At 43.1% G+C, this 25,981-nt stretch overlaps 2 protein-coding genes across 2 annotated transcripts; one reads left to right on the forward strand and one right to left on the reverse strand.

Annotated features, from left to right (window-relative positions):
• Positions 1-295: 295 nt before the first annotated feature.
• On the forward strand, positions 296-13,949 carry LOC311243780 (nuclear autoantigenic sperm protein-like). The gene is made up of 14 exons (XM_084333122.1): positions 296-385; positions 708-817; positions 1,519-1,599; positions 4,354-4,460; positions 4,828-6,009; positions 6,127-6,191; positions 6,297-6,373; positions 6,743-6,816; positions 10,190-10,378; positions 10,943-11,247; positions 11,513-11,572; positions 11,699-11,770; positions 12,170-12,336; positions 13,780-13,949. The coding sequence occupies exons 2-14, from the start codon at positions 717-719 to the stop codon at positions 13,784-13,786; spliced, it is 2,487 nt and encodes an 828-aa protein (XP_084189248.1). The 5' UTR covers positions 296-385; positions 708-716; the 3' UTR covers positions 13,787-13,949.
• A 4,535-nt stretch (positions 13,950-18,484) lies between these two features.
• Positions 18,485-21,049, reverse strand: LOC311243675 (transmembrane protein 69-like). The gene is made up of 3 exons (XM_084332994.1): positions 20,914-21,049; positions 20,286-20,331; positions 18,485-20,184 (listed from the first exon to the last, which is right to left on the reverse strand). Exons 2-3 carry the CDS (start codon positions 20,322-20,324, stop codon positions 19,447-19,449), a joined length of 777 nt encoding a protein of 258 aa, XP_084189120.1. The 5' UTR covers positions 20,325-20,331; positions 20,914-21,049; the 3' UTR covers positions 18,485-19,446.
• Positions 21,050-25,981: the final 4,932 nt, after the last annotated feature.

A 25,981-nucleotide genomic window follows, 5' to 3' on the forward strand; every position in this document is an offset into this window, starting at 1 on the left:
TAAATGTCACTATATGAATTGAAAATGGGGGACCCTGATGTAAACAAGACGAAAGTCTTTCTCTGGTCTGCATCCCCTTAACAAGTGTGTGTATTGAGCCGTACTGTACTGTACCCATTCTGCAATCTGTTAAATAAAGTTTTCATTCATTCTCCTCCACGGCTCCTTGAGGTATTTCAGTGCATTAGCTACGACGCTGGCCCTTTAAGCACTTCTCCCGCGCTGTTTCACTCACCCGGAAACGGACCGGAAATGTTAAATAAATCGCGCCAGATTGAAAACCACTCGCCAGTCTGTCTGAGCAGCGGAACAGGAGAAGTCAGTCCACCGCGAACTGAACACTCTCCTTTTTAACATTTAACCAACGTTGATTTGCACTTTCAAGGTATGTAACCACAATATATACTAATTGACAAGCTTGTTGTTGCTCACATAATTTGAGCGGTTTCTCACATAAAGTCACGAAACGTTAACGTTAAAAGATTCAGTGAATCCGTCCCAGTAGTTTTTTTTGTGCAGTGTTTTTTTGTATGTATGTTTTTATGCTTCGCTGCCTGCCGGTTTGTTTTTGTGTATTTGTATTATTTACACTGCATTTATTTGTAGTGTCTGCCTCTGTCCCGTCTAAATAAACAAATGATAAATAAATCCCGTTGCATCTGAACGTTTTCTCAACATGGTTGGTATTGACTGACTGACTCCTTCAGGTTGACAACATGGAGGCGGCTGATAAGTTGATTGGCATCGGCAAGACTCACCTGGTGATGGGCAAGGTGGTGGAGGCTGTGAATGTGCTGCAGGAGGCCTCGGGCATGCTGTGAGTGTCTGTCTACCATTTAAACTGTAAAGGGTTAGGATTGCATGCTGTGAGTGTCTGTCTACCATTTAAACTGTAAAGGGTTAGGATTGCATGCTGTGAGTGTCTGTCTACCATTTAAACTGTAAAGGGTTAGGATTGCATGCTGTGAGTGTCTGTCTACCATTTAAACTGTAAAGGGTTAGGATTGCATGCTGTGAGTGTCTGTCTACCATTTAAACTGTAAAGGGTTAGGATTGCATGCTGTGAGTGTCTGTCTGCACCATTTAAACTTTAAAGACCCAAGCGAAGGGAAGTTCAGCCACATGTAGCTTTATCCTGCACCAGGTCTAAACGGTTGGATGTGCACTTTTCTCTTTACTTTTGTCACGATTGATTGACATTTTTATTAACAGATTGCAGAATGGGGACAATACAGTACGGCTCAATACATACAATTGTTAAGGGGCTGCAGACCAGAGATACTTTCGTCTTGTTTACATCAGGGTCAATTCATAATTAACTATAATACTCGTCCCCCTATAATTAAGCCAATAAAGTGCAACAGTTTCTTTTTTTTGTGTAGAAAATGTCGCTTTTGACGTGCTTTTCAAGTTCTCGTACACATTTAAGTTTGGTGGTAATTGTCGTTCAACATTACAGGCTATAATATAACATTGTCTTTTCAGTTAAAAATAAACACACATTTTTTTCCCTTCCAGAGCTAAAAAATATGGCGACACGGCGGATGAGTGTGCCGAGGCGTTCTTCTGGTGTGGTAAAGCTCTTCTGGATCTGGCACGGTGAGCGCATTTAATTCTTCCCTTGAGCAGTCTGTTCAGTGGTTGTGTATATATATATATATACCGTACTTTTCGGACTATAAGCTGCGGCTTTTCCCCCCCATTTTTCGACCCTGCGGCTTATATAACGGTGCAGCTTATATGTGGACAAAACCCGAAAATCGAAATATTGCTTTTTTTACTGCATTGAAATGTTATTTATCTGTTCCCTTATTTACTTAATACAGCTTGTAAATGAGTTAATTCTTATTTGTCCGACAGTATTGTGTCCCAATGGGAGTCATTCTCTGTAGAGGTGGGAGTCATTCTCTGTAGAGGTGGGAACTTAAAGCTCAATATAAGAACGGCCATGCACCACCACCCACAGAATCGAGAGAGCAATCAATCTGTCAAGCCTTTCCGTGTCCGGGCCGGGTGAGGTTTCCCGTGTTGAGTCAAATTTAAGCCGCAGGCTCCACTCCTTGCATATGGTAATTAAACATTAAAACACATGTGGCTTATAGTCCAGTGCGGCTTATATATGTACACATCATTCAATTTAGCTGCTGCGGCTTATAGTCCAGTGCGGCTTATATATGTACACATCATTCAATTTAGCTGCTGTGGCTTATAGTCAGGTGCGGCTTATAGTGCGAAAAGTACGGTATATATATAGTACGGTCTTACTATTATGCACTCTGCTAAGGAATCTACCTTGCCTATATTTCCTACTATGCTAATATGCACAAATCTGTAGCACTCAGTTCGACACTGGTTGACAAACAATGTTACTCGCGCTTAGCTGCCAGAGTTAATTTTAGTTATAATTTGTATAGAGTTGTACCCTTCCTGGTCTCTTTGGATAAAAGCGTCGGCTAAATGTAAATGATGCGTGTGCATACATGAACACCAGTTGAGAAGATTTGTTTGGCCCAGAACTGATCATCGACCAAACTCGATCCGCTTTACCACGCCGCTCTGAGATTTATCTCCAACTCGCCTTATAGGACGCATCACTGTTCACTCTATTCACTGATTGGTTGGACTTCACTGGCTACAGGCAGGTTGCAGCACTGGTATGTTTTTATATATAAGGCTGTTCCTGGTCTACTTCATGGTACACCAGTTCCAAGCTATTTTTTAAAAATCTTTTTCTGGTGGGGCAGGTGGCGCACGGAGATTACGTTTGTCACCAACACCGGGAGACACTAGGATTCGCCTGTTCGAATCCAGCTCCCGGCGTTGCTATCAGCTTGGCTGGCCGCTCACGCTGATACAATTGGCTGTATCAGGGGGTTGGAAGCTGAAGGGTGGGTCCTGGGCGTTGTGTACAGCGACCCCTACAGTTCGGTCGGGGCGCCTGCTCAGCGAGGGTTGGATCTGAGGAGAGATAGTGTGGCCTCTCACACGCTACACTCTCCCCGGTGAGAACCTGCGCGGCCAGGTTGGCCTGCCCCAGGCTGCATGTGACAGTCTCCGGTCTCTCGGACCAACGGTAGGGGAAAGTACGCAACAACCAGGAAGGGTGGGATGGGAGAAAAATCGGGAAAAAGGAGGGGAAGAAAGATATCTAAAAAAAAAAAAAAATCTTTTTCTCCCCATTTTCTATTTCTCCCATCCCAATTTCGTATTATCCAATTCTCCCCTCCCCTGTCTTGAACGTTGCTAGACTATGCCTCCCACTGGTCGGCTGTAGTGAGGATAGAAGCCTTGCATCACGTGTCCCCTCCGGTACACGAGGAGGCAGCCTGTCATCTTTTCACCAGACAGCGCGATCTCTCAGTGGCGAGGAGTAACGTGTGGGAGGCTCACGCTGCCCCCGATACTTCCTGTTTCTGCTGAACAGGCGTCACGCAACCGACCTGTAGGAGTCGCTGTCCACAACGTCCGATCCCCACCCACCGGCTCTCCCACCCTCTAACACTGCCAATTGTGTTAGCATGACCACCCAAGCCGGAAGCAACACCGAGAGCTGGGCTCGATACCAGCATCTCCTGCGTTAGTGGCGAGCGCCTTGCCCACTGCGCCACCTAGCCGCCCCATCAGTTCCAAGCTTGAATTAATTCCAAACTCGCTCAACGTCAGATCCAGCACCTGGATGTGTTTTAAAATACCGCCCGTGTGGACCGAGGCGAGTACAAGGAGCCTGTTTGGGCCTGAAGGACCTCCAGACACGTCTCACACTGGCCTCTCCTTGGGCCTGAAGGACCTCCACACACGTCTCACACTGGCCTCTCCTTGGGCCTGAAGGACCTCCACACAGGTCTCACACTGGCCTCTCCTTGGGCCTGAAGGACCTCCACACACGTCTCACACTGGCCTCTCCTTGGGCCTGAAGGACCTCCACACACGTCTCACACTGGCCTCTCCGATCTCCTTGTGGTGTTTTAAACAAAAAATAGGAGAATTTCCTCCTGCTTTGATGTTGAATTTTAAATTTGGGTTGTTTGCTATTTTATTGTGCTTGCATTTATTTTTTTACTGAATTTGACTTCATTTAAAATATCAGTTGTATGGTAGTCTACTCACTGTATGGGTATTGTGTCTTATGTATTTTGTCGTAATTCATGCTCGCCTTCTTGGCCAGATCACCCTTGAAAAAGAGACTTTTTTTTTTTTTTTTTTGGGTTAAATAAAGGTTCAATGGCGATCCATCCGCCTCCCAGAATGGGTGGTTTTTGTATCTAAAACGGTTTGCTTTTCAGATAAGAATCCATATTACCACCTACTACTATGCGTGATCATGGGGTTTGTTTAACTCTGTGGTCCTTGTAGAATGGAGAACACGGTCCTGGGCAACGCGCTGGAAGGCGTCCCCGAGGAGGACGCAGAGGACGACCAACCCAAAGACTCCAACGTCGAGAGCGCCGAGGATGTTGACGGTGAGAGCGTTTGGTGTTTTGGCTGACCGACTCCCTGCCACATGGCAACTGGGCTTTCCAAATTAATTAGGCTCGCGTTTGATTTATTTCAAGGGTTCTATAACATTATTTTACATGTATTTTCTTGTTGCATTTAACTCGAGCAGAGGTGGATTTGTCTTTACAGCAGTAAAGAAGTAAAATGTCGGTCCATCCTAAAAGCACTGGCACTCGGGCGCTTGTAGGAAAACTGGAAGTCACTGGGCGGCCATGATAACTGCTAGGCAATGTCTCTGCTTCATGCCCCTGCAGGCAGGCTTAGCAGGACGCTAACGAATGCTAATGCTCATTAGTCGTATCTAATCTTTTTTTCTATTTCTTTTAACAGAGAAAACCAGGGATGAGCTCAGGGCTCAAGTCTATGATGCCATGGCAGAGAAGAAGAAAGATGGAGAGGATGGCGAAGGAGGTGCAGGCGGCACAGCTAAGAAAGAGGGGGATGGCTCTCCGGCTAAGAAGGATGGCTCTCCGGCTAAGAAGGATGGCTCTCCGGCGAAGGACTCTCCAGCTAAGAAGGATGGCTCCCCAGCTAAGAAGGACTCTCCAGCTAAGAAGGATGGCTCCCCAGCTAAGAAGGTCTCTCCAGCTAAGAAGGACTCCCCGGCTAAGAAGGACTCCGTGGCTAAGGACTCATCTCCCGCTAAGAAGGTTGACTCCGCAGCTAAGAAGGACGACTCCTCTCCCGCTAAGAAGGACTCCTCTCCCGCTAAGAAGGACGGCTCTCCCGCTAAGGATGGCTCTCCCGCTAAGAAGGTTGACTCTGCAGCTAAGAAGGACTCCTCTCCCCCTAAGAAGGACTCCTCTCCCGCTAAGAAGGTTGACTCTGCAGCTAAGAAGGACTCCTCTCCCCCTAAGAAGGACTCCTCTCCCGCTAAGAAGGTTGACTCCGCAGCTAAGAAGGACTCCTCTCCCCCTAAGAAGGACTCCTCTCCCGCTAAGAAGGCTGACACCGCAGCTAAGAAAGGGGGAGATGACAAGGAACAGACTGATGGCCATGCGACTGGAACGGAGTCTGCTGAAGGAGACGAGAAGGAAAATGAAGAGGAGATGCCAGAAGCGGAGAAGTCTGCTGAAAAACCAAAGGGGTCGACCAAAAAGCCAGTAAAGGAGGCAACGCCCTCTGCTGAAGGCAAGGAGAAGGAAGAGGAGATGCCAGAAGCGGAGGATGCTGAAAAGAAGTCTGCTGAAAAACCAAAGGGGTCGACCAAAAAGCCAGTAAAGGAGGCAACGCCCTCTGCTGAAGGCAAGGAGAATGAAGAGGAGATGCCAGAAGCGGAGGATGCTGAAAAGAAGTCTGCTGAAAAACCAAAGGGGTCGACCAAAGTAAAGGATTCGACGCCCTCTGCTGAAGGCAAGGAGAATGAAGAGGAGATGCCAGAAGCGGAGGAGAAGTCTGCTGAAAAACCAAAGGGGTCGACCAAGAAGCCAGTAAAGGAGGGCTCTGCTGAAGGCAAGGAGAAGGAGAATGAAGAGGAGATGCCAGAGGAGGAGGAGGAAGAGGAGGCTGAAGGTGACCTCTTTACCCCCTTATAAACATCCTGACCTTAATCTGAAAAGCGGGGCATGTTGAGGACGGATGGTTATTATGGCATATAGAATACCAGTGTAATTTCTGTCTGCGTTTCAGATGACGACGATGAGGAAGATAACGATGCAGAAGATGAAGGTGAAGGAGATGCCACTGAAGAGAAGGTACTTGAGACCAATCGACTGGCTCGATCACATAACTGCAGTCTCCTGGAGTGTTTGCTGTGTTTAAAAAAAATCTAAATTACGATGACTTTCTTTTCTTTGTAGGACAGTGAGGATGAGGAAGTGGGGAACCTGCAGCTGGCCTGGGAGATACTGGAAGTGGCCAAAGTAATCTACAAACGGTGCTGATTTATTAGTATTATGATTCCCACAAAATAATTGATGGGCCTTAATTCCTCATAACTTAACAGTTTTTATGTGTAGATATTTTCATCTCTACACGATGGCATGTGAATGGTTACACTTTCGTTATTTTTTTACTTACATTTTTATTTAACATTTATAGACATACAACACAATATTTACAGTGACATCCATAACATACAGATATGAGTCCCTTGAATATGGCCTCGTTCAGCCGTCCAGACCCCCATAAGAGGAACCCCCGCCACCCCCCCCTAGAAACCACAATTTCGTTTTTTACTTTATCTTTTTTTAACCCTTTTTTGTCCTCATCTTCTATCTATATTTCCCCCTGTTGTGGTGTTTAGGAAAGAGAGTAAGGAGGACCAGCTGATGGCCGCCCAGACTCACCTGAAACTGGGGGAAGTTGCTTCTGAATCGGGTATGATTTAATTTTTAATTTTCTTTAAACATTAACTCATCCATTTATGCTCGCATGTGGGGACATGCATTACGTTAGTGCTAAAGGATATGCGACGGGGTTGACATTCTTTTTCAAATTAATCTGCTACATGATATATTACGTCTTTTAAGCAACCATGCATTTGTCTCGAGCAATAATATTGCCACCATCGGGCACGGCTTCAGTTGGAACCAAGGGCTGTCTAACTCCAGCTCAGGGACCACTAACGAAGGGCTGTCTAACTCCAGCTCAGTCAAGTCAAGTCAAGAGTTTTAATTGTCACGGCATACAGGTATACAATGAAATGCGGGTGGTCTTGCCCGCAACGATGTGCAATACAGTGGTACATATAATAGAATCAAAAGAAGAAACAACATTGTGCAGTAGCAGGTAACATGGAGTGACATCTCGGTATCTGTACATAGTTATTTACAGAGCATATGGGACATGCTAGTTAGCTTTGGTAGTGCAATACACTGTTCCTGTTATTCTAATTTAAAGTGTCCTTTCCTTTGGCCATAAGTGTGCGTGTGTGCGACATGAGTGTGTGCCCGCTCATGTTAAAGTGTTAAGTGGCTGCTCGTGTGTGAGCGTGCACAGTGTGCATGTCGTGTGTGTGTTCATGTGTGCTTGTGTGTGGACAGTTCAATGTTCTTAGCACTCAATGTACATTGTTCAAGGCTCTGATGGCCTGGGGGAAGAAGCTGAGCCTAAGTCTCTCTGTCCTAGTAGCTGGTGTTCGCAGGCGTCTGCCTGACCTCAGCAGCTTGAACAGGCTGTTATTGGGGTGGTGGGGGTCTTTCATTATTCTGCAGGCTCTGGATTTGCACCTCTTGTTGTATAGAACCTGCAGGGGAGGTAGTGCAATAACCGTGGTACGCTCGGCTGAGCGCACCACTCTCTGTAGGGCCTTCTTGTCCTGTGCCGTGCTGTCAGGGACCACTTGGAAAGATCTCTTAGATATGTAAGGAGGATTATTATATTGGATAACAACAAATATAATAAAGGTGTTTGGTATTATTAGGAATGGCTTGAGACAAGTAAGTTATCCCCAGTATTTTATTGAAAATGATCAAACTATTAGTAATATGCATGATGTGGTTAACAATAATAAAATGTTTTGTAAATATTGGACCAGAATTGGCGTGATAAACTCCTGACTCCTGAAGAAATAAACGACAATTATAATAATAATACATTTTATTTGGAGGCGCCTTTCAAACACCCAAGGTCACCTTACAGGGCATAAAAACGGAACAGTCAAGATTAAAACAATGATCTTGGCAAAAGTGTCTGGAGTTAAAAACAAGACTAACAATGTATATGTATGAAATATACCGTAATTCCTCTAATAGTAACCCCGGCTTGTATTTGTTTCAACTGTAGCAGGTACCAGGCTTGTATTAGGAGGAGGCCTGTATAAGAGGGAGGCCTATATTTCAAATTTTCAAACGGATCATAATGAATAAATCAACATTTTGTGTCAGTTTGAACCCAGTAAAATGTACTGGGTTCATTTATTGAAACCAAGTACTGTATGAAATAGTAAACAGTGCAATTACAGGTGGTCACTGGTCATTTCAACGTTTTCAAAGTGAAATCAAGTAACTAGCTCAGTATGCAGCTCAGTATATTAGTAACCCGGCTTGTATTAGGAGGCCGGCTTATAATTGCTTAGCTCAAGAGCGCACCCGGCCATTAATAGAGGCCCGGCTTGTATTTGAGACCCGGTTACTATTAGAGGAATTACGGTAAAACAGTGGCACACAGGGTGCAGTTAAAAGACAAGGTTAAGATAAGCAACAAGAAGTATAAAAAACAGTGAAGTTAAAATAACAGACAAACAAACAGCAGGGGGTATTGAGCAGTGACTGAGGTTATAGTGAATATGCGAGTTTGAACAGATTGGTTTAAGTCTGACTGTCGGATGTGTGGGGGCAGGGAGTTCCAGAGTCTGGGAGCCAAGCAGCTGAACGGGAACCGTCCAGATTGCAGAATGGGTACAATACAGTACGGCTCAATACACACAATTGTTAAGGGGATGCAGACCAGAGAAAGACCAGAGAAAGAAGTTTGTCTTGTTTACATCAGGGTCCCCCATTGATGTCAACTGATGAAACCGTTGAACACCCTGACTTGTGGGTCTTGAGTTGAACAAACTGTTGTCTATATTGAAAAATCCTAGTTTCAATGTTTCTGCAAGCGGTAGAATAAAATGAAATTATAGAAACTACTAATAAATGTAAATGACATCTACTGACTGTAATGAAATGGATATGAAAATAGTAAAAAAAGAGAAAAAAAATCGTTAATGGGGTTTCAGAACCGCATCTGTAATTTTCAAAACTGTCTTTTAGAATAAAATGGCAAAAGTCATACCTCTGTTCAAAACTGCAGACGAACACTACGTCACAAATTATAGGCCCTGTGACAGAGTGGGTCTGTCACTGACGCCGGGGCAACACGCACATACACACAACATTCACTCATAATATACATTCATACATAATCAAACATGCATACATATCCATTAATCTAAGCATACATGCATTTATACATACATTCATATATCCATTCATACATATATTTATTTATTGTTGTGTTGTGTTCATACATTTATTTATTGTTGTGTATATATATTTATTTATTGGGTTGTGTATATGTATTGGAGTTTTTTTTTTTATATAATGTGTAGGAAACGGCAATCCATTATGTGTAGCACCTGTGTAGTTGTGTTAATTAATGATGTGTGGCACCTGTGGAGGGGGAGGAGTGCAGGTGTCATGAGGGCTGCGGGCCCAAGGTTCTGGGTTCTTGCCCTGCACCACTTACACTGTAGGTGACTGAGGGAAGTGCCGTATGTGTCTGTTAGTCTGTTTGTCTCTGAGGTGGTGCTTCACCAGATAACGGTTGCAAAGTGGGTAACTAGGGAAGCGCCACCCAGTAAGTGTTTTGTCTATCAGATTAATTTATTGTGGAACGCATCTGATAAGACTGCAGAGGTAGGGTATAGTTAGTTATTTATTTAGATTAAGTCATTTGTTTATGTAATGTCACCTCTGCACTTGGAAGGCTGGGAAATAAAACAACACAAAGACCATTCTTTCGACTACGCCATCGTTTGTGTGACTTTGGAGGGGAGAGGAGAAGGACCCCGTCACAGGCCCGTTTCTCTACTTCCTCCGTTTTCAAAAATATCAAAGACGGACTAGATAAATTCATTGATAAACATAATTTACTTACCGATAGCCACTGTATGGATTCAGATCAAACCAGTCAACATCACCAGCATTAATGGAACTTATTGGGAAAAAATTGTGCTTGTTCCTGAGGTCTCTCTCTCTCTCCTCAGGAAACTACCCCCAGGCGCTGGAGGACTTCCAGGAGTGTCTGAACCTGCAGCTGAAGCATCTGGATCCTGACAGTCGTCTGCTGGCTGAGACGCACTACCAGCTGGGTCTGACCTTTGGCCTCAGTAACCAGCACAGCCAGTCCATCGAGCAGTTCAACAGCTCCATCTCCGTCATCAAGAGCAGGCTGGGTGAGCAGTAGGGATGTGAGCAGGCTGGGTGAGCAGTAGGGATGTGAGCAGGCTGGGTGAGCAGTAGGGATGTGAGCAGGCTGGGTGAGCAGTAGGGATGTGAGCAGGCTGGGTGAGCAGTAGGGATGTGAGCAGGCTGGGTGAGCAGTAGGGATGTGAGCAGGCTGGGTGAGCAGTAGGGATGTGAGCAGGCTGGGTGAGCAGTAGGGATGTAGGTGAGCAGTAGGGATGTGCATGGCTGACTAAAATCCTTTTCGAATAGTCTACTGTTCTTAAGACACACAGGTTGTGGGAAGATTAAAAAAGCAATGCATTTCTCTATGAATATTTGTGGGGCTTTTTAATTTTTTTTTATCGCTGTTCAGGTTGTAATTCTTTCCAAACCCCTGCAAGGAAGTGAATAAAATGTCTAGTCTAAAATGGAATATGTTGACTCATTAGCCCGTCAGAGAATTAATGAGAAGCACCAGAGGGTGAATAGAACTTTGTGTTGAATTTGTTGGCAGGCTGATCAGGTTCATAATAACGATGATTATAAATGAGAGATTTTTGTTTTGTCTGCAGCCAAACTGCAGGAAGTGATTGAGAAAGCTGACAAACCCGACAAAGCTGACAAACCCGAGAAAGCTGACAAACCCGAGAAAGCTGACAAACCCGAGAAAGCTGACAAACCCGACAAAGCTGACAAACCTGACAAAGCTGACTCAACCGAGAAAGCTGAGGAGGCAGAAGAGGACCGCAAGGAGATGGCGGAGCTAACCGCTCTGCTGCCAGAGATCCAGGAGAGGATAGAAGACGCCGCTGAGAGTTTAAAAACGGCCAGCGCTGACGCCGAGGCCGTGAAGGAGGCCCTGCTGAGCGCGTCCAGGGTACGGATGGAGTGTTAAAAAAAAAAAAAGTCTCTTGGCATTTGTTAACTTGGTTTGGAATACCAGGCGGTTGGGTTTACTGTATACGATGCAACTGGTGCCTGACTCGTGCTAAACCCACTAATCGGGTTATTCGGATGCAGATTTAAAGAAACGTAATTATTTACCAGCCTTTTTGACCATCTGGTGGTTAGCGATTGCAGTGGTGTGCAAACTACAAAGTTTGTTATTGAGGCGATGCTTCATGAGTACGTGTTTCTTTTAGGCCGGTGCATCCACCTCCACGTTCCCTGGTTCTGAAGGTGAAGCCTCCACCAGTTCTATGGTAAGTCCAGTCCTGGTTATGGGATTCTTGGTTCCTCACCAGTTCTATTGTAAGTCCAGTCTTGGTTCCTCACCAGTTCTATGGTAAGTGTAGGTATTCATACAAATGTTTTCCTTTTCCCTCCAGATTCCTGTGAAGTCTAATGCAGAGGCTGCCAAGGCTCCAGTGTCCAACATCTCACACCTGGTCAGGAAGAAGGTGAGCGGATAGAAATACTTAAATTATCCCGAGGGAAATTTGACGCTACAAATCGCTCGCATTAAACATTTAGACGGAACAAGTTGCGAATAACAAAACAAATTGCCTAAGAATAAAATAAAATATACAGAAGTGTAATATTGCAGTGTTTCAAAAGTAAAAGTCCAGGAAGATGGTAACTGTCACTCTGTGCTCAGTGATGCATTGTAAAGTCTGATGGCTGTCGGAATGAAGGACTTCCTGTGCCATTTAGGGCGTGTTAGTCTAGCACTGAACATGCTGCTCCTGTCAGCCATTTGATGTTGAATGAACTCAAAAACGCACCCCTTGCTGAACTATGTCTAATCATAGTCTTCTTAATTTCATTCAATAAACAACTTTTTTTTAAATATTTTATAGAGGAAACCGGAAGAAAGCCCAGTGAAGGAGGCCGAGTCCAAGAAGACCAAGCAAGAGAGCAGCTCTAACGGCCTGAGCAACGGCAGTGGAGACGCCGCCGCGGTCCAGACCAACGGCGTGGACGAGAAGACCGACGAGAAGACCGACGAGAAGATGGAGGTGGCGAGGTATGAAGCGGCGCTTTGTGGGATCAACGATCGTTGCATTTCTATAGCGCCTTTCCTAGATGCTCAAAGCGCTTTACAATGAGAGGGTGAAAATGAACCCATCTGAAACCCCGCCCTATTTTCTTGATCCTCCAATCACAACTGTTGCTTTCTTCAGACAAACCTTTTGTTTGTCAGGAGGGAAGCGACGGCTGTGATTGGAGGGTTGAGAGAAGGGGCAGGGTTTGAGACGGGGTCGGTTGCCTCCTAGCTGCGTGACATGCCACCTGTTTTAGACCAGGTGCAGGATAACTCATGCCGCCTGTTTTAGACCAGGTGCAGGATAAAAGTAGGTATAATTATTGAATGAAATGGGATATCTGCACACTGGATTACAGCTCCTGATACTTTTAAATTTACACCAGCGACGTTTCAACCCAACAATCTTGCCTGATGGTGGTAAACGTTGCTTGTGTAAATTAAAGTGTTGGGTGCTGTAATCCAGTAGATATCAATTTATTTCATTAATTGCCACCACCGTGTAGCACCCTACCTTGGCTTGAGCTATGCCAGCTCAATGGCTTCCATACACTGGCACCAGGCACACATCAACACTCGACAACACTGTTTTCTACCATCGCCCATATTCTACAGCTGCATGATGGGTAATTTATTGACTTTTCAAAATGTCTACGTATACTGATTGTGATTGGAGAGATTTCCCTTCAGGTTGAATATACTCTCAGTAGTGTTGTCAAAAATATCTATATCTATCTATTTCAATGCTCATTTCCCGAAATATCGATATTTAATTATTCATAGATTTTAATTTTTTTTTTATAAGGAAGTTGTTGTTCATTTCAATAACTGCAATAGTACAGTAGTCGACACACACGCACACATGTGCATTCAGTTAAGTCGGAATATGACTGTAATACAAACGGTTCAGTTTGTCAGGTACATGCAACACAGATTACAGTGTTTACATCTGTCTGCTTGAGAAAATACCATGTTCTGCAATAAAAATTATTGAATTGAGATGAAGTTATTTTTTAAATGTGTGATCTAAAGATAAACAAAGGGTTTTAAAAGTGTTATATTTATCTTCTCTTATAGTACCAGAGAAGCTGAGGAGAATCAACCAGCAACAAAAGCTAAATTTATTTTTTTTTTTTAAAAGAAGAAAAAAAATTACATTTTAAGATTGAACCTTTTTCCCTGTGATATCGATACTTTTCAAGGTATCGTATCGAAGTTCGAAATTCCAGTATCGTGACAACACTAACTCTCAGCCTACTGATTAGCAGCTACTACTGGGCATGTCATAACAGTTGGATAAGCCAATAAATTACTTTAACTAAATTTTAAAAACATTGAGCAAGCGACATGTGATCATATACATCCTCTCTTAGTCTACTGCCTCTGATGTGGGCTACTACTAATTTTGACATTTTCTCTTTGCAGCAATTGAAGCTGGACGCTCCCCTGGTTTAAGCACTTTGTCTCCACCTACCTCACCATGTCAAGTTCTTGATCAAGTGTTCGACTGTTGTAAATATGTCATGTTAATGTTGGTATGTCTTGTGTTTTTGTCACATATCTTAATATTTTGTAAATTCAATAAATGTTACTATTTGAAATTACATTGTTTCCTTGGTGTTCCTGGCTGATCGTACTTGCGCTCAACTCCAGTTCATTGCACGGGGTAAACTACTCGCTGTGTTGTGGGGCTAGAATCCAGGTTTTAAGAGTGCCATTTTACTCTCAAGATACCAGGTCATTGAAGCAAATCAACATGTTCCAAGAAAGAGCTCTTCTCTACTCATGGGTTATAAAATATGGCGGCAATAACTTTAGCTGGTTCCCTTTTTTGCCTGGATGGGAAACATTTTCAATTTCACAGAATCATTGCTTTTGTGGCTGGTAAACCCACCCAAGATCATTAATCTATGATGTACCCGGTACATCAGTTTAAAGTTAATTTAAACTACTTTTTGTTATTTGATCACTGCAGAACATAAATGGGTTGGCACTGGCAGTCAAAGCCTTTGCAACTGTCATTAAAATGTTGTTTCTAGTACGCAAAGAACACTTTAGATTTTATTGATTTACTTTGTACATGTACTGTTGGCCTTAAAAGTTCATTACATTTGTAATCGTCTCTGCTCAACATTAACCTGCAAAGAGACCAGATGGAAATTAGCCTTTGGCTAGAATCAGGCATATATACATGTTCATTAATGTATATTATCCCTCGTTTAACGAGAACAGAGTAGCTAACATAGGCAGTTAAATTAGTATCCCTACATCAGGGGTGGCCAACCCGCGGCTCGCGACCCGCATGCGGCTCTTTGCCGTCAATGTGCGGCTCTTCCATCCATTAAAAAATATATATATATATATTTTTGTAACTTAATATTTTTTTCATGTCACTCATTCCATAAGGACATAGAATAAACATTTCAATTTTATTTTTTAAATTGTCCATTTGCATGTTCTTGGTATCTGAATCTAGGGACATATATGGATCAGTGTCCGAAATAGTGTTGTCTGTTACTAGGCTTGAGTAAATTGTAATTAACCAAAGGAGAATATCAATTCTATTTAAAAAAAAAATATATATATATTTTGACTGTGAACAACACGCTAAAATTGACCAGACCTGAAATATCTAAGCAAATGAATAAAGGGAGGATTTAAACGGAAGGTTTTGTAGATACAGTACTGAATTCTGCCACTTTTTTTATAATGTAAATTTCTCCATTTTTCATCGTATTGCAATACAGTTTTTTTGCAAAGACGTTCACAGAAAGGTAGAGAAACTAACTGTTCTGTTTTATGGCAATAACGTTCAGGTTTGTGGGAGATGTTTCAAGTTTCTTTAATAGTTGTCATACAGAAGTACAGAATACTTTTATACAAAATGCTTCTTACTGTTACGCTCCAGAGACTGTGCAAGACAAGATAAGTGTGAAATAAAATAACATAGTAAAATTAGTAAAGTAAAAAAAATGAGGTCACTGTTCAGTTTAGACATACCGTAATTCCTCTAATAGTAACCCCGGCTTGTATTTGTTTAAACTGTAGCGGATACCAGGCTTGTATTAGGAGGAGGCATGTATAAGAGAGAGGCCTATATTTCTAATTTTCAAACGGATCATAATGAATAAATCAACATTTTGTGTCAGTTTGAACCCAGTAAAATGTACTGGGTTCATTTATTGAAACCAAGTACTGTATGAAGTACGGTAGTAAACAGTGCAATTACAGGTGGTAAAAAAAGTAAAATAAAGCAATCACAATACTGGTATAATAATAACCGTTTTATACAATTCTGAGGTAGGCTTACTCTCTTGGTAAACATTAACACCATACCATTATATGGTATTTACTGCACAGCCAGGCCAGCATATAACAACAATAACAAAATATATTGCCTATGGTAAATCCGTTGAGGGAAATACCGTAATTCCTCTAATATACATGAAACCCGGCTTGTATTAGGAGGCCGGCTTATAATTGCTTAGCTCAACAGCGCACCCGGTCATTAATAGAGACCCGGTTTTTAATTGAATACCGGTTACTATTAGAGGAATTACGGTATGTACAATGTTCGATGCAGAATAGACGTAGTTACCATACAATATACAATACTGTGCAGTGTACTAATATACAATACTATATAGTGCAAGGCAGAAATGGGACGAGGTGCAATTTAGGTACAATTCACAGTAGGTGTACGAGTTGTAGTGCAAATCCTTTATCAATAAATATAAAGTGTGTTTGTGTGATCTAAAGTGTGGAGAGTGGGTGCTGCAGTGTGTTGTTTGTTTGAGTGAGTGTGTGCGTGTGGGTGTGTGTGCTGTGTGCATTTGATGATTGTTGCATAGTGTTTATTGTTCGTTGAGCAGCCTGATGGCCTGGGGATAGAAGCTTCTTCTGAGTCTTTCTGTGCTCGCCTTAAGACTCCGGTATCGCTTGCCTGACCGCAGCAGTTCAAAGAGGCAGTTGTTCGGGTGGCTCGAGTCCTTAATAATTCTCTTAGCCTTCCCCTTGTACCGCTTGTTGTAAATGTTCTGGAGGGTGGGAAGCCCCCCTCCAATTGTGCGTTCGGCTGAACGTGTCACTCTTTGTAGTCTGCTACGGTCTTGTGCAGTGCTATTCCCAAACCAGGAGGTGATGTTGCCGGTCAGGATGCTCTCTATTGTACATGAGTAGAAGTTCCTAAGGATCTTCTGACTGACTTGGAACTTCCTTAGGCGCCTGAGGAAGTAGAGGCGTTGTCGTGCCTTCTTCACAACACTGTCAATGTGTGTGGTCCATGTCAAGTCCTCGGATATGTGGGCTCCGAGGTACTTGAAACTGTTCACTCTCTCAACCGGTGCCCCGTCGATGCTGAGGGGGCTGTAGTCCTTGACCCCGACCTCCTGAAGTCCACAATCATCTCTTTTGTTTTGCTGACGTTCAGGGAGAGGCAGTTCTCCTGACACCACTGTGACAGGTTCTCTACCTCTTCCAGGTAGGCCCTTTCGTCGTTGGCAGAGATCAGGCCCACCACTACTGTGTCATCAGCAAATTTGATGATCCCAAAAAATAAGAAATAAAGTAAATCCAGAAGTCTGATGATTGACAGGGGCTGGTGTGAGCTGGGTAGGGTAGTTTTTAGAAATTCGAACGCCCTGAGTCTCTTCCTTCAAAAGACTACACTCACTTTTGGCTGTGCCACTTCCTCCTGTCAATATGTGCCGGTTTCCGACTCAATGCCCTGAGATTTCTATAATCTTATATTTCACTAACGGTTAAAATAATTGGTAAACAAACTTAATGCTGAAAATATACACTTTTACTGTATATCTCGGGCTTAAGAGGTTAACCCTGTGAGGCCCAAATTAAAAAGACATTAGCAACTTCAGAGGGTGGGACATATAAACACATTCTATCAAATATTGGTTGATTGAAAACCTCAACAGATTGCAGAATGGGTACAATACAGTACGGCTCAATACACACAATTGTTAAGGGGATGCAGACCAGAGAAAGACTTTCGTCTTGTTTACGTACATCAGGGTCCCCCATTTTCTATTCATGATGATGACGAGGGCCTGGGCAGCCTGCAGGGCTCGGCTTCATCACCGACTCGTTCAGCGTGCGCTGCATCTGGCCTGTGCTCTGCATGATGCCGTTCATCCACAGGCGGTCGGTCCCACAGGATCTGGCCTGTGCTCTGCATGATGCCGTTCATCCACAGGCGGTCGGTCCCACAGGATCTGGCCTGGTGTCACCATGTTGGATTTTCCTCCCCAAAGTGATGCACTGTGCTCTCCTTCCTCAGGCAAACACTCTCTCTGTAAACAATTCTGAATGACTCAGACAACCAGTCCTGAATGAGTCCTCTTCCATTCATTACATATTGCTTTCAGAAATCCTTTGAGGACATTAAAAAAATAAAAGGATTTGACCAAGTTATTGACGAACGACGGCTCAAACGTAGGCCCGGCTCGTGGCCTGGGAGTACTTGACTGGGTAATCGGAGGCGTCTTTGGGTGGGCAGGAGCTGCAGATGAGGGACCCGCCATGGAGGAGGACCCCGGCCGATAGAGAGCGCTGCCCCCAGCTCCCTCTTCTGAGCGCTGATGGTGAGCGGGCTGTAGAAGTCCCTGACGATGGTACTTCAAATAGCAATGTGAGGCTGAACAACGGGACCAATTGACTGTACATGTGCTTAGCATTTTTTAAATAAACACTTTTTTTTTTAAATGGCTAAAAGTGATTTTGTAATTTTGCAACCGTGGGTCTCGCAGGGTACTTTTAAATAAAGTTTTCATTCATTCATATTAGTCTACCCACATAAGTGTGATAGCATCTACAATAGTGCTGTATATATCCATATCTGTAAATATACCTGCATATAATCCTTCTATATACCTACTTATAACTCATAACTCTGTATGATAGCATGTACATTTAGTCATTTAGCTGACGCTTTTATCCAAGGCGACTTACACGTTTTGTACAAGACAGCGTTGAGTGCTATAGTGTTGGTTAGTATATTAGGACAAGTGCATGACAGTAAGGTTAGTGAGGGTTAGATTTATTATATATATGTTTTTTCATTTCAGATGATTGAAGAAGTGCGTCTTTAGTCGACAGCGATATTCTTACCGTATATATATCCACATCTGTCTGTACATACCTGCATATAATCCCTTTTAGTATCTGTAGATACTATCTATTAATCTATACATATCCCTTACTAGTCACACTGCTGGCAAGTATGACTTACTACCAGTGTCTGTATGTGTATCACTGTACATATTAATACTATAACTCTACATACATCTGATAACTATTATTGCACTATACTGTTACATTTGCACTCTGGTTGGATGCCAGACTTCTTTTCATTGTACTGTACTTGTGCTGTATGACAATACATTTGAATCCAATATAATATAATCACATTTTTACTTAACTCTTAGGCCTCTAGGGGGCAGCATCATCACAGTTGTTTATTACTTTGTCATCAAGTGAAAAATGTGTACTTTGTTAGTGTAGCTATGTACCAATGGCAGACAAATGCATTTCCTCTACTTATATCATCAGAATTACATTCTCCTCTACTTCTGGAAAGTGGCAACATGTTGTCATCACCATAACTCAACTCAAGATCTCCATCCAATAAAAGTAGATTTTTTAATAATCCCATTTCCAACCTCTGATCATACAAGACCGTCTTGACGTCACCTTCACTCTCATTTTGTCATTAGCTTTGGTCAATGTTCAAATCAAGTCCCTCTTTGCCAAATCACAAGTGAGAAATGACTGTTGCCAATTCATGGTAACTTTAAAATCGAACAGGAGTCATTTCTCACCATCAAAAACAATTGAACACGAGACAGTATGTTGCTTTGAACCTTAATAAAGCAATCTAGGCCTAATGCTTTGACCTGTAACCTGTTGCATTCAAATGTAATTAATTTTTACCATCAAAACCAGTAGTACATCATCTCAAATCTGCGGTACAACCAAATGAAGGCGCATGATGGCCAATAACAAAACACAAGCGTCCAGCTGTACGAGGTTATGGGAGATATAGCTCACTTTTATAATCAAATACCATCAACTACTAAGTCAGTTCTGAAGCTCCTTTAACTTTTTCTCAGTGCAGCACTTCTTCATCGTCAGCGTGGCCACCAGTGAGAAGGTTGCAACCAAGGTGAGGACAGTTCGCATGGCTTTGAACCAGCCGGGGTAGCCCGGCAGCAGGGTCAGGTCGTAATGCAGAGAGAGACCCAGGCCCATGATGACCACCAACGCTCCCTCCGTTATGTTGTCCTTGCAGAGTAGCGCCAGCCAGGCTAGCAGAGAGGGTACCACGCTGTTCCCGAGGTTCATCCAGTCTGGCTTCGCCGGACTGCTCTCAGGAAGGGCAAACCCCCAGCGAGCCCCGCCAAGAAACGACACGATACACGCCCCGTAGACCATCTGGCCATAGGCCACCTCTGGGTAGAAAGACTGCGTCGCGGCCATCAGGAGAGGGGCCGACAGGAACGGGACGAGACCAGCGAAGCCGAGGTATAGAGCCGGCCTGGGAGCCTGGCTGAGGGCCCTCATACCGAAGCCCTCGTTGTTGGTTGCATTTCCTCCGTCTTCTCTCTCAGGATTTCCAGATTGGCGGCCGTGGCAGAGACGGGAGGTGGGACCGCTCGGGGACCGGTGGCTCAGCAGCCCGTTAGTGGGGACTGGTCTGAGGAACAGCGACGTTCCCACGCTAGCCTTGGTGGAATCACTGTAGAGATTCTGCTGACCCGTCACCACCAAGCAGGCCGGGGCCCTCGATACCTGCTGGAGGCATCTCCATGCTGGACCCTTGATGTTTAGAAAAGATGGAATTTATTAAGGTGTGTGAACATTTCACTCCAAAAAGGTTTATCACACAGATAAAATAATAATTAAGTTATTTTCCATACCCTAGGAGTTAGTAGTCTTCTCGGTGCAAATAGGTTCATTTTCAATCTGCAAAATTAGAAAGATAAAGAAACATTTCAGTTGTGTTAGTATAAAGACAATCTTCAAATTGCAACTCACTGCCTGGTTATAATGTTAGCTAACGATAACATTTCATGAATGATTGAAAATGTTATTAACAGTTTGCAGACTGGGTACAGTACAGTACGGCTCAATACACACAATTGTTAAGGGGATGCAGACCAGAGAAAGACTTTCGTCTTGTTTACATCAGGGTCCCCCATTTTCAATTCATCATGAACCTATGAATAACCTCCACATAAATAGCTGGCTGAGCTAACATTGCACACAACAACAACAGCAAATCTGGTATGTCATAAATGTATAGATGTAACAGTACTGTCTATCTGCATGTCATGTGTGTATGTCATATATGTTATGATGTCCCGATGGGGGACCCTGATGTAAACAAGACGAAAGTCTTTCTCTGGTCTGCATCCCCTTAACAATTGTGTGTATTGAGCTGTACTGTATTGTACCCATTCTGCAATCTGTTAATAAAATGTTCAATCAATCAACATAGCTAACGTTGTCGAGGCGAGTGCATACAGCGTTAGTTATTAATGTTACCTTTTTATTGTTGAACATCAAATCAATAAGTCAGTCAGATGGGTGGTGAGTGATCTAACTAAACTAGAAGGTCGTTTCCTTGTCCATGCTCCTGATCAGTGTTTCTTCATGTGATCCTCAACACGATCGGTGCTTATCGATTAGTGAGCCTGCGAGCTGCATTCAAGACCACCGTCAACTCCATTGATTGATTGATTGAAAACTTTATTAACAGATTGCAGAATGTACAGTACAGCTCAATACACACAATTGTAAGGGGATACAGACCAGAGAAAGACGTTCGTCTTGTTTACATCAGGGTCCCCCATTTTCAACTCATCATAGTTCACAGTTCATCAATTCATCCACTACAAAACGTTAAACAAATGAAGAGAATAATTCCAAAAATGCTTAGTTGAAAATCGTATGAATAGAAAGCTTTGTTTGATTCGAATATAACACTGTTTCTCGTTTGTGTAATTATTAGTGCTGTCAATAGATTAAAAAAAACTAATCTCACAATTTTCTGTAATTAATCTAGATTAAAAATAGCATTTTTCTACTTAACAGATATTTACTTGAGTAAAATCATGGAATGAATGTAAAATCAACACAAAGAAAGTATATTTAGATTAAAAGACTATTTTAATAGCTTTATTTGAATAGTTTCTCTCCTGTTCAACAAAACCATCAACATTGACTCAGCTAGACCTCTAAGATTGAAGATTTTTCACTCCATAGATTTATCTAGACTAATTTTTATTTTAACGCTTTAAATAATTTACATTTATCTCCAAAGTTAAAGCATTCATTTTGACAGCCTAATGACTTTTAAACAATCCTCACATGGTTGCAAAATCAGTGTGGATCTTGAATGCACCTCTAACAGAAGGCTACTCAGTGCCGCGTCTCTACAATTCGTAGCCGCATTTCTGCAGACCCCTCTCTGATTGGTTTAGCTCGTCACGTGGTAAAAGGCGGATGTAATGTTATCATATCAAGATTGAAGATAAAAAGATATGTACTACCAGATTCGCGTATAACGTTATTTCGCGGTTTATTCATAACGTTATGCACATTTCACAACACAGCCAACTGTTAGAAACTGTACATTGTAACATTATATAACATAACAGAATTAGTTATTATTTCGCGGTTTATTCACATAACGTTATATTGTTTACACTGTCTTTCTTCTATTATAACCCTCCCAAATCATATTCAGAAAGTATCACAGAGACTTCTATTGACCAAGGAATTAGTTATTATTTCGCGGTTTATTCACATAACGTTATATTGTTTACACTGTCTTTCTTCTATTATAACCCTCCCAAATCATATTCAGAAAGTATCACAGAGACTTCTATTGACCAAGGAATTAGTTATTATTAGTAAGGCACAACATTTAATGACAAACCAATTACATAATCCAACATATGTGTAAAGGCGCACACAACATATTCCAGTTAACGGTATATTTTTTTAATGATTCGTAATACTTCCATGCGTATAAATTGCGTTCGCGACCTCCATGTTTTGGGGGTAGTCATCAGAAACCTCGGATCCGGGATTCGGTTCCCATCCGTCGGGCAACAACTGTGGGTTTTCAGCCTCTCTCTCTGGAGCTTAACGGAGTTTCGACTCCTGGCTAGAGGAGCTTGTCGCGGCTCATGCGCATGCGCGCGCTCGGCCAATCAGAGAGGGGTCTGCAGAAATGGCTTCAACCAATCAGAGAGGGGTCTGCAGAAATGCGGCTACGAATTGTAGAGACGCCTCAGTGCCACTGTGTCTGTGGTGAGCAGCTTCTAAAAACACAAACAAACACCACTTTATTATCAAGTAGGTGAATATTGACATGATTAGATATACTTTGGAATCGTACTTCATCGAGACTGTCTTGCGAGAAGGTATGTTTTATTATAGCATCATCATATAAAAGACAACAGCTAGCTACATCTAGTTAACCTCTGGTCCCGCCCCTCACTGACAGACAGCCACGCGGACACAAGTTGGTTGCCTTTAATATTCACGCCTCCGGTCCAGTTAACCTCTGCTCCAGCACACTTGGTCCCGCCCACTGACTGACTGGCAGCCCTCCGGTCCAGTTAACCTCTGCTCCAGCACACTAGGTCCCGCCCCCTGACTGACTGACAGCCCTCCGATCCAGTGAACCGTCTCGTTAGCTCGCTCGCTAACAGGGTGATGAACGCTCAGGTCGCCATTTTGACGCCGTGTTTGTTCCCCAGCAGCAGCGCAGCCAGCAGGTCTGTTTACCTCCAGTGTTGCAGAGATGTGACAGCTGTATTTACACACTATCTTACTGCCAATGCTTCATATATACATAATATATACCTGGTGTTTTCATCTCGACAAGCTGTGTTCGTTCTTCTTGTGTTTTCGTTTTAGTTCAGCTTTCCGTTTTCTGGACGAGGTTAGTTAGTTGCCAAGCTAGGCTAACGTTAGCCAACGAGCTAACACCACTGCTATGCTAACTGAGCAGAGTTTATTATTAAGTTGATCTCTTACTGGGGGTTCTGGTTAGCTAGCTAGCTAACACGTTGGTTGGTGATTATTTTTATCTGTTTCAACCATGATGCCCAACTCCATGGCGAGTTGCCTTTATTGACTCATTCAGCCACCAGTGTTCTGCTGTTTGTTGTGGTGGATTCCATTCATTGTTATGATGTCCCGATGGGGGACCCTGGTGTAAACAAGACGAAAGTCTTTCTCTGGTCTGCATCCCCTTAACATTTGTGTGTATTGAGCTGTACTGTATTGTACCCATTCTGCAATCTGTTGATAAAGTTTTCAATCAATCAATCAATCAGCACATCTGGGTGAGCGTCCCCCACACTACTTCATCCAGATGTTACACTGCCTGCAGGCTGCACAAGCCATTTAATTTAATCAAGTGTTAACACTATATTAATCAACTACAACACTGCTTAAAAAAGTAACTAATAGTTGTTTTTCCAGGTTAGGATTATGGCAAACTCTATGGTGATATATAATGGTGGACTGTTATGTAATTGTAAAAGTTATTTTAAGGGTTGCATTGGGGGGGGCATCAACCTTTTTCATTATTCTTGGAAACTGGTAGAAAATTGAGGACTACAATACGTTTGATTAAAGGGGACAGGCGTCATCATCATCATCATCATCATCACTTCTTGAGTGTCATATAGCATTACACGCACACACACACACACACACACACACACACACACTCTTCTTGAGCCTAGCCTATTCGATGTGCATCAGCTAGGGGAGAGAGGAAGAAAGTGTTCATGTCAAAGTTATTTTTACACTAGTATTAATATTTAATTTAAAAAAGCTGACATCTCTCAGTATGAAAGGGCTTACGATCCCTGAGTCATCATGGTGTTTTTCTCCTCGTCGCTCTCAAACCTTATTTGAAGCATAAAGGCTGTTTTTCTTGCTTTGAGTATTGGCAGTCCTTTGAATCAGAAGCTATTTCTGGCTTCGTGACAGACAGGTATTCAGTGGAGCAGGAACATATTTTCATAACGTCACATACCCACAAGCCATTTGCAGCAACTCAGGTGCGCACACTTAGAAGAGAAATATGATGAAATGACAATATCTTAGTGTGTGTGTGCGAGTGTGTGTCTTTGTAAGTATAGTATAGTGTACATGTGTCTTTGAATCCTGGTGGCATTATTAACCCTGGGCTATATGGAATAAATTAATCATAAGGAATATTTTTCATGATATCTGCTCTTGTAAGCAAAATAACACGTTAAATAATCCAGTTGATGTTTATCACATTGTAAAGCATGATATAAATCAAACATTTCAGATCACAGTTTTGGAGAAATGGTAGTTAATATGCGCTTGCTATTATTAATTTAGACAACAGAATTGTATCAATCATTGCCCAGCCCTGAGCTGCATAGTCAATTTGCGCTTATGACATCTAATGCCGTCTTCTTCTCCACGTAGGTCCTGCCTGTTCCTGTACAGTTACGACACGACTCCACAGGAGAACTGAAAACGGTGGCTCAGCCGCAGAGCATCATCTACTCCGCCGTGTGGAAGCAAATCCTGGTCTGGAGGGAAAGACAAAGATCCAATTGACAAACGTCTAGCAGCTCATGCTATGTTTCAACCCTTCCTTTGTTTATTAAGAGAAAAGAAGTCCGTCGCGTTTTGTTTTTTGAGGCTTCCTCGTTTGTGGAAAAGTTTACTTCTGCGCTTTGACCAAGGACTCCCGAGCGTTCCGTGACCCCGACGACGACGACGCTTGGAAGGTTTTTCTACCGTCGTATCTCTCTCACCTATGACCTCCGACCCGCCGCAGCCCTCCTCTCCTTCAGTCGGACGAGCCCAAATAACAACACAACTGGCATTTAATAACACATGTGAATGTGAAACGCGTGAAGACAAAACCCACATTATAATGCGTTGTCCCACCATATCCCAGTTCCACTAACTAGGCCGGAAGATGACCGCGATGTAACTCCTGCCGCTTTACTTCCTTTATTGTCATGTGACCTTGAGACCTGGGAGCATTTTTTTTTCTTCTTCCAACGCAGACAGCCTTTTTTTCGACCAGTTTAATGAGGTGAACGTCGCTTTTCAGTGACCTTCCATTGGAATAGAAAGACCGTCTCTGAACTGGTTTCCTTTTTTTAATTTTATTCTTTTCCCCGCGTGCGTCTCTTGAGCGGAGCTTACGATGAGCGGGTGAAAGGACAAGCGACACACAAGCTGGCACACGGCGTGGCAGGAGAAGACCCGCCCCCCTGTCTGATGTCACTCCTGATCGCTGTCCGTGCCTCAGTGCTTCCATAGACTCCTTCCTATCTCACTTGAGACAACCTGCTCCTGCCTCACCCCCTATTGGACAAATCACCTATCAATCAAGTTCGCCCCCAATCGGGATTACAAACTTGAGCATGTTTTATGTGTCTTAGCCCCAAGAGAATTGAGCAGATGTTTCAGATGAGTTAATACAGGATCCATCGTGCTTCAATAACGGTTCCCGTCGGCCTCTGAGATCAACTCTTTGGTCGCCCTCTGGATCACCATTCCAGATCATTCCTGCCACGCTTTGACCCGTTTCACC

This window comes from Notolepis coatsorum (assembly GCF_963971535.1).
Source record: "Notolepis coatsorum genome assembly, chromosome: 17".
Lineage (NCBI taxonomy): Eukaryota > Metazoa > Chordata > Actinopteri > Aulopiformes > Paralepididae > Notolepis > Notolepis coatsorum.